We start from the raw sequence: 9,333 nt of genomic DNA, 5'->3' as shown, positions 1-9,333 counted from the left end.
TGCAAAAGGCTGGAGCGCACAGTGAAGCACTCAGGCTCAGCGCTTCTCGAGGGGAGGACATAAAGCCACCTACAACTCAGCAATACATACTAATCCCCCCTTTTTTCTTCTTTTTCTACGGACTTAAACTGCACATAAACTTTTAAAGCAACTTTTCCACAACCAAAACCAGTCGTGGCACAAACTACTGTTTCCGCACGTCGCATTCAAGGATCCTGGTCGGTCCTCCATGAAAGAGGGAGTGCGGCAGCAAACTTGGGGAAAAGAGATGTCTGCGACCGTCTTGTCTGCGTTCTACGACATGGACATGCTTTACAAGGTAAAAGTCTGACAAGATGAGAGTTTTTCTGGTCAGGGTGAAGCACTTTGTCATAGCTGCATTAGCGTGCTTGAGTGGAGTTAGCATGTGTTCAGATGCAACAAGTTGTCACGTCGCAGGCAAACAAAGTTGTCTTAAACATGCCATGTGGTCAATATAGTCACAGAATTGGTGCTTGAGTGCATTGCTGACTCGTGTCTTTTCTCTTACAGCAAGATAAAAGCATGAACATGAACGCCCTCCACATCAACAGCATGCTGGACAAGAAAGCAGTGGGGGCTCCGGTCACGACTCCGGGCTCCGGCGGCCCCTTCACACCGGGATTTTTCCGCAGAAACTCAACCAGCAACGTGGAGGCGATGAACAACGGTAACAAATACTCGATGGGCTCCTACAGCAGCCTGAAGGAGAACACACCAAGCAGCAACAGCAGCGCCACGGCCCTCATGAACAAGGAGAACAAGTTCCGCGACCGCGCTTACAGCGACAACGGAGACCGGGGCGTGCTGCAGCAGAAGCCCGGCTCTCAGATCAACTCCACCCGCTACAAGACCGAGCTGTGCCGGCCCTTCGAGGAGAACGGGTCGTGCAAGTACGGGGAGAAATGTCAGTTCGCCCACGGCTACCACGAGTTGAGGAGCTTGTCCCGCCACCCTAAGTACAAAACAGAGCCGTGCCGCACCTTCCACACCATCGGCTTCTGCCCCTACGGTCCCCGCTGTCACTTTATCCACAACGCCGACGAGCGCCGGCCCGCTCCGGCCGCCAACGCTAACGTGCAGGCGGGGGAGTCCCGGTCGGCCCGCGAGCTGTGCGGCTACGGCCAGAGGGACGTCCTGCCACCGCAGCAGCTCGGCTTCACTCAGAGGGACAGACCAAAGCTTCACCACAGCCTCAGCTTCTCTGGCTTCTCCACCCATCACGGACTCGAGTCTCCCCTGCTCGACAGCCCTGTGTCCCGGACCCCACCGCCACCCACCACCGCCTCCTCCTGCACCTCCACCTCCAGCTTCTACGAGGAGGTGCTCTCTCCCAACTCCGTATCCTGCATCAACAGTGCCTTCTCTTTCCCCGGACAGGACTTAAAAGCCTTACTGGCCCCCCTGGCTGTGCACACCCCCAGCGGCTACGCCAACAACCACTCCACCGGTGCCTACTACGGGAACATGCAGAGCAGCGTGTGCCCGCCCTCCCCTCCGACCTACAACATGAGCCACTTGCAGGCGCTGCGCCGCCTCAGCGAGTCGCCGGTGTTCGAGCGTCCTCCCAGCTCGCCAGACTCGCTCTCTGACCGGGAGAGCTATGCGAGCGGGTCCCTCAGCTCTTCCGGGAGCCTCAGCGGCTCCGAGTCCCCAAGTCTGGACGCTGGAAGACGTTTGCCAATCTTCAGCAGGCTGTCGATTTCAGATGACTAATCATGTTTTTGTTTTCATATGGATTTATGGACGGGTCAGGCAGGGTGGTTGCGGAGCCAAGGGGTGTCAGTGAGTGAGGTAGACTGTCCTTCAAGCAGAGGATCCCGGTTAAGCCCCTCACCCCCCGGCCCTCCAACCCAATTCAGCAGCAACCACCCTGCCGAAGTGCCTTTGAGTAAGACATTGAATCCCTACCAGCTCCAGGGGTGCTGACCCTGCTCTGACCTCCCTGGAGGGGGGCAAGAGAAGAGAATTTCACCCACAGGGATCAATAAAGCTTCAAACAGTTTAAAGTGTCCTTGACCTGGCATTAGTTTAGTTTTTTTTTTCTTGTATGTAATATAGCTGTATTAAAACTTAGATAGCAAACAGAAGGCATTCCATCAGTGCCTTGCCCGAGGGCTCATGGCAGCCCCCTCTCCCTTTTGCTCTATCAGGCAAGCCACACTTTTCCTGGGATTAGATGTGTGGGTAACATGACTTGACAAGAAGAAGAGACTGTAAGCGGTTTTCAGATTTCCTCCCATCCTGCCAAGAATATGCCTTGACTCAAAGTAACATTTTTTTTTCTTTATCAAAGTGTGTTTTTCTTTTTCTTCTCTGAAAGCTTCAACTTCCATTCCAGATCTGTCTTCTCCCAGCGCCACCCAGTGGTTCGTTTGGTTAGTCTAGTTTGTTGCTTGGTTAAAAAGCACTCTTGAGTTGGGTTTGTTTGGGGAAATCACTGCTGATGGTTGAATATATATTTTTTTAGCTGTTTTTGAGTGATTTACATAGCTGTGCATAACTGGCTATGGACTATTTAACTTATTTATTATCTTGTGAAAAAAGTATAGGCTACATTGGTAATTTGTGTCCATACTGTATTTATCAAGTATGATGAAGCAATAGATCTATATTCTTTTATGTTTAAATTATGATCGCCATTATTAATCTGCATAAAGTGGAGTGTATGTTCTTTTCACAGTAATATATATATTTTGTTTTTTCTCCTTTTTTTTGTAACTTCACTTGGTTATTTTTATTGTAAATGAGTAAAAAAAATCTTAATTTAAGAGAACGTATGTGATATTTATTTCATTAATTTTGTTTCCTTGTTTACGTTTATTAAAAAAAAAGTTTGCGTGATTGCTGTTTGCTCCTGAGGTTGTGTGTCAGTGCTGTAGAAGGCTTTTTTTTTTCTCGAGGATCCCTATTTAGATGTTTCTGTAGAATGTATAAACGATGTGGTTGTACAGACCGTCCAAACCTTACTTCTTTTGTTGATCTAGATCAGACTTCAGTGACAAAGAACCCGAGTCAATAAATTAACCAAAAAGTATTTTTGTTTTCTCTCTGTTTGCACGAGGTCACACTGTGATTCCAGCCACGTGCTAAAGAATGTAGCAATCCCTTGTGCCCCAGTATTATTGTGTAGTGCCTATGGGGTTCACCATCTTGACATGCCTTAAAATTAACCAAATAAAGTATTTTTCCTACATGGCATCTTTTATACACAGGTTGAACTGAATGTAGTGTTGGATTCTGAAACTATTTTTTTTTTTAAAGGTTGTTACCACTCAGACACTCTGACAAAAACAACCGTAACCTTTCTAAATCCCCATTCCTCTTATTATTTTGATTTCCTTTTGCTCTGTTTTTCCTCTTTATTTTGATATTGAAATCTAGTCTGAGTCTTGAGTTTGCTGGAGAGGGAAGTGGAACACGTTTGGTTTGTACATAGTAGGTACAGGGGGATGCGCACTATGTACTTTTGACTACTTTATCAGAAGTAAAGCTTTTTGAATGTAACAAAAAACGGACAAAAAGACAACGAGAGTTGTAATATTTTTTGGGGAGTCAGTTCACTACAAATTGAGTGTGAGACTGTTAACTTTGTACTGTACATTTTTTGTAGTTCTCCCAATAAAAATCATTTTGAAAAAGCTTCACACTGTCAGGCTGTGATTTCTTATACATTTGCATATGAAGATGCAACAGGTGTGACATCTAGACGTGCGATTAAAAACATGAACAGCTGATGATTAGGAGCTGAGCTGCAGAAAATGTGATGCTTCTGGCTCTCACAGAAACACTTCAGATGTTACAGCACAACCCAAGCCTTCCTCCTACAGTGGAAAAACCCTGCAGGCAGGAGGGACAGAGTGTGTCCCAGGCACAGTACAGCTCCAGCTGTCTTGCACACGTACTTGGCTTGGAGCCTTCAGGGGGCCTTGTGCAGCAAGTATTGGCCCCTTGATCCTCAGCATACAGTAAAAGCACTGACCTGTGAGTTTCTAGAGAAAGGTGTGACCCTGAATCTGTCTCAACTCCTGTCTTACTCACCTAGTGGAAAAGCCTGAAGACAATAAGGACAAAGTGTGTCTCAGGTTCAGTAGAGCTCCACCTGTCTTGCGCTACTACCTGGCTTGAAGCCCTCAGGGGCCTTTTGCAGCAAGTGCTGGCCCCTGATCCTAAGTATACAGTAAAAGCACTGACCTGTTAGTTTCCAGAGAAAGGCGTGACCCCAAATCCCATCTCCTGTCAAACAAAGGAAGAAGTGAACTGTAGGTGGGCTCTGGTACAGGACACATCTGATCCTGAAAGCTTATTATGAACATGAAAAGACAACACCACCACAGAAACTGATAGCCTTGGATAAACTGTATATAATATTACATAATCTGTAATGTTCTGATATAAACAGAGGCCAATGAGTGATACGTCTGCACCATCTGTGGAACCAGGTCTGGAATTTTAAAATGGAAAATGTGTAGGAGCCCAGATCCACAGGAAAGTCAGTTGAACGTGTCAGGCTGTAAGTCTGTCTGGATACTCGCCGTCAGGATAAGATTTTAATCTTTTAATACATTATGCATTATGAACCTTTTGCCTGACATTAATGTACGCTGGCTCTCACAAAACACCTCAATCCTCAGGGAGCAGCCTCTTGAAGTATATAAGAAGATTAACCAGTGGTGGAGGAGGAAGTCAGACCCTTTACTAAAGCTAAAGTACCAATGATATAATGTAAATAACACTGTGGTACAAGTAAAAGTGACGCATTTAGAATCTTGCCTAACATCACTGTTATCAGCAAAATGTACTTAAAGTATCAAAAGTAAAAGTTCTAGTTCCTGACTGACTTAACTGTTCACTAACCCTTATTAGTTGTGGTCATAAGAGGATTGATGGGGTAGGAAGGGAGTAAACAACAATTTATATTTTATATTTACAAAAATTTGTACTGTATTTTCTGGATTTTTCCCATATTTTTGCTTTTGTGGAAAATAGTGGATATTTGACCTCTCTGGGCTTCAAATGGTTATTTAAAGGAGAACATCAGAGGAGGGGAAGTGTCTCTTTGGTGGGGCTGCAAACTCGCGACAAAGGGCTTCAGCTGTTTTTTCGTGAGGGGTAACAAGCGTTTGGAATCCTTTGGTTAGATTCTGCATGTATTTTATGAGCTTATCGCATGTTTTTACATAAAATACAGAGTAACTGTTGCTATCAAGTAAATGGAATGGTGTTAAAAGTACAATTTTTCCTCTGACATGTAGTCGAGAAGACATGCAAAGTAGCAACAAATGGAAATAATCGAGTAAAGTTGGCCTACTTAGAAATAAGGGCTGGGTATCGTTTAAAAAAATGAGGATATCAGTAACAATACCAGTACCCTTAAAGTGATACCGATACCAGTAGAGTCGTGTTTTTACATCATGCAATACCCATTAGTGAATGACAGTGTCCAGTTGTGTAAAATGTCACTACCACTCCTCCCCATCCAATGATCTTTACACAAATACATTTTGAAAGTGTTCAAATCAGACGGCAAAGGCGTGTAGTAAAGCCATACTTTTGAATGTTTTCATGGTGTCTCGGCACACTGAATACGCCACATTTGACTTCACCACACCACAGACTGTATGGGCCGTAGCTGTCCCGGTAGTGGGCCAGTCACACATCACATTACATTGAAGAATGCTTGTGGTGATTGGCTGCGAGTAAAACCCAAAATAATATTGTTTTTCTAGATCATGGTACAGAAAACATTGAATGTGGGCATGGTTTGACTGAAGACGTTTAAATACTACTTGGTACTGGGTTATATTGGTCGATACTCTAAAGTTATCAAGTACCGATATACCCAGCACGACTCAAAATTCTGCTGAAGTACAATACTTGAGTAAATGTACTTTCCACCACTGAGATAAAGGAGTGAATGATGAGCACTAAACCTTCTGTTGTGTAGGCTTACAGGTGGAGTGATTACTCACCTGCGTGACAAATCAATACGCTTCAATCCCATCTGAATGATCGTATATGCGGCTTCACTAATGAATCTTTCACAGTAATCCATCAGAAAGCTGTATTTTGTGAATGATATCACTTTTCCCTGAGGTCAGACAGGCTGAGATGGATGTGTCAGTCTGGGAACCGAACACCAGACATTAACCCATAACTGATTAACTCTGCAGCTGTAAATGTGTTTCTACTATCAGTCACTTGAGCAGGTAAAACAGGGACGGTGGTGCCTATAGCAGGGCAATTACCCAGCCACCCCCTGGCCCGATTAGTCATATTCGGTCACGTCTAGACCAAATATGGCCCATATTTTACTGTTGTTGTGGTACTGCGATTTCCAGGGACCTTTCAAAAGAGGAACTGTTTTCTGCAGGCTATTCTGTGAAGTTATCAGTGGTGGCAAAGGCATTAAGAAAATAAAGGGCCCAGGAGTCATGTGGTGCCTGGAGTTCACGCCAAGATAAGGCAGGCTGATAAGGGCCCCGGCAAATATTTACTGTGTCCTCAGGGTTTCATAATGAAGTGTTTATCAGAGCAGAGCCAAAGGGCTGCACAATGAGCCGGGCCCTGCCAAGTAGGATCACGTACCTGTGACTCAGTTTGTGTGGGAATAGGAGTGTGTGTGGCTCAGTGTGTCAATCAACAAAATGTAATGTTTGATTGTATTAACGTTCATATATATATTATGTCTATAATACATCTGTAAGACATTTTCATGTTGTGTATGTGGTGTTTGTGTGTGTATGTGTGTGAGCACGCAGGGGTCTCACTGGTTAATGGATCTGGAGCTCCTACAATGAAAGGAAACACTCTCTGACTTGTGATTAGGGCAGGAAGAGTCCCACTTCCTGGCCACCACCCATTTCCACCTCTTCTTCGTCCTGCTGTTTTTCCTCCTCCTTCAGTTTCCCTTCTCCTCTGTAGTGGCGGCTTCTAGAAGTTACTATTTGTGTTCCACTGCTGCACTGGGAAGCTCGGCTCGTCCTGGTATTGTTTGGCATGCTAAGCCCAGACCCGGGGTCAAGTAGTAATAGCACATACTTTTTAGACTTTGTTTAAGTCTACATGGGTGCCAGATGGATGGCATTTTGCCAAATAGAAGCAGAGGTTGTTCATCATTTTTTAAACACAAACCCCCCAATTAGATATTAGACCTTAACCTTCCATCTGATCCAGTTCTCCCCCAGGTTTTGTTTTTGTTAATTAAGTAATGATGTGGAAGATTACAAAGATTTGAGTAAAATCTCTCCTTCTTTAATGAGGTGTAATTGCTACTTGTGATGAAAGCGAAAGTTAAACAATCTCATTTTAGCAGGGACAACCCCCAAAAGATCCCTCATGTTTTTAGGGCCCTGAGTCACTGGTGTCATAAATCTGTGAAGAACCCTTAAAAGTCCCTTCTGTTCGCTTATGTGGGACTGTCAACATTATGTTACACTATACTGGCTTCACAATAAAACAATGTGTAATATGTGAGTTGGCTGGAACCCCACCCAACTGGCACTACTTCAAGGTCCAAACAAACACATACAGTGGTCAGACTTTCTTGCAGCATTCAATTAAAAATGATTCAAATGTTGATTTAGAAGCTAAGTTGCTTATGTCATAACTGTTGTAACTTTAGGTCATAAGGCAGGTGATATCTGAGTCTTCCAGAGGCAGGAGTGTTCTGAGGCCTGTAGTGTTCTCCTGCTTGTTTTTCCATAAGTCAGTTCATTTAATGATGATGTCTTTAAAGATGACTGATAAATAGTTTTATGACAGTAGATCATTTGTTAACATGCCATGTAAAACCTTTCGCTTACTTTGAAGAACCCACAAAGAATTAGCACTTGATTCTGCAGTTCTCCTCTGTACAAGGTGTTAAGCATCTTTTAGCTTGCTGTTTTTCCTTTGTGTCTCACAACTTTTCTGGTTCTCTCTAACCACTCTCATTATTCTCATTTTCAGCAACAGCAGGGAGCTGATTTCAGCAGCAAAATCTCTGATGAAGTCACTGTATATATCTATTTAGTGAGCATTTTGCAGCTAAAGACACAGATATTTCCCTCAGGATTTGGTGGAGACCAAAACAGAGCTAAAAGTGTGTGTGAATATTGAACTATATTCGTCAAGTGACCAGAAACACAACTCTAAATGGAAGCTAATGTTGCTCTGTGACTGCTGCATGTGTTAAAAGGTAACTGTTTGCTAACATTTATAGGATGATAACATGTCAGTGTTGTGTTTACAACTTGTTATGCTGCCCCCTGGTCAAAATCAATGAATGCATGTTTTAAACAAGCAGTAACTTCTGAAAAATTAAGCAAATGTGAAAGTTGTAGTTCCTCTAATCGCCACTTGAGGCTGACTCCAAAAGTGAATCAATGCCCATAGAGCCCCATGTTAAAATGCCCAACATAACAGCAGAAATAAACATGTTTCCAGCCTGGTGCAAAAAACATGTTTGGTCTAAATTAGGGCGTGGCTGCTTTGAGTGACAGGCTGTCTGTGAGGCATCACCTCAGCTAACTGGTTAGATCCACCTATCACTCCTCCCCAGCTCCACCCTCTCTTCCAAATATGGTCACTTTTGGCTCCAAAAGTCCAAGATGGCAACGAACAAAATGCCAAACTTGAGGCTTCAAAACGGTAGTCCACAAACCAATGGATGATGTCACAATGGCTACATCCAATTTTAGACAGTCTATGGTTTTAAACAACCGAATCAAGGGAATCTTGGGAAATTCAACCATAGTTATCCTGTAATTGCCACTTGTGGCTACAGTGGCTGCTGTTCAGCAATAGCTACTAGTCTTGATTTAAGCTTAATTCACAAGACAAAATTACAGTTAGAGAATGTATAACCATGACATCTGGTTTACTGTTCCTGCTGTTATCTCTCCACATACAGACAGTTCACTGTGAAGTAAACTGATTCATGTAAACTCAAGTTGTTTCCTGCACTGTACATGGGTACATTTTGTACTTTTGTGAGTGAAAAGGACCATGGGAGCATGTCTCAAGTTACACACCTTTATAGCTCAACACATATATTTCTGATGTAACTTCATTTCATGTATCCGAGGTATGAAACTCTCCTGAATGTCTGAACATTTTCAACCACTCACCTCAGTTTGACCACTGGCAGGAGGTCACAGTTTACATTAGTTCTCAGTTCACCACTGCCTCTCTCATTGTGAGGGAGCTAAAAACATAATCTTCACTTTATTTTCAGGAAGCAGCCTCCGGCCCCCACGCTCAGCTGAGGTGACCTCCCCAGCTGCCACAAGGTAAGCCAAGGTAAGCCACAGAGCACAGATGCTGAATAAGGTA

General features: G+C 43.8%; 1 protein-coding gene across 1 annotated transcript; it reads left to right on the top strand.

Annotated features, from left to right (window-relative positions):
- zfp36l2 (zinc finger protein 36, C3H type-like 2) lies at positions 1 to 3,662 on the top strand. The gene is made up of 2 exons (XM_050070999.1): positions 1 to 319; positions 532 to 3,662. The coding sequence occupies exons 1-2, from the start codon at positions 230 to 232 to the stop codon at positions 1,732 to 1,734; spliced, it is 1,293 nt and encodes a 430-aa protein (XP_049926956.1). The 5' UTR covers positions 1 to 229; the 3' UTR covers positions 1,735 to 3,662.
- The last annotated feature ends 5,671 nt before the right edge of the window (positions 3,663 to 9,333 follow it).

Source organism: Epinephelus moara, chromosome 19 (genome assembly GCF_006386435.1).
Source record: "Epinephelus moara isolate mb chromosome 19, YSFRI_EMoa_1.0, whole genome shotgun sequence".
Classification (NCBI taxonomy): domain Eukaryota; kingdom Metazoa; phylum Chordata; class Actinopteri; order Perciformes; family Serranidae; genus Epinephelus; species Epinephelus moara.
Note: the sequence above shows the minus strand (reverse complement) of the source record. Positions and strands in the feature narration are given on the sequence as shown.

What these genes read in the sequence shown, in the direction of transcription:
- zfp36l2 (XM_050070999.1), top strand. Translation starts at nt 230, where the DNA reads ATGAAAGAGGGAGTGCGGCAGCAAACTTGGGGAAAAGAGATGTCTGCG. An exon ending in ACATGGACATGCTTTACAAG is followed by an intron (nt 320 to 531) that starts GTAAAAGTCTGA and finishes TTTCTCTTACAG; the next exon opens with CAAGATAAAAGCATGAACAT.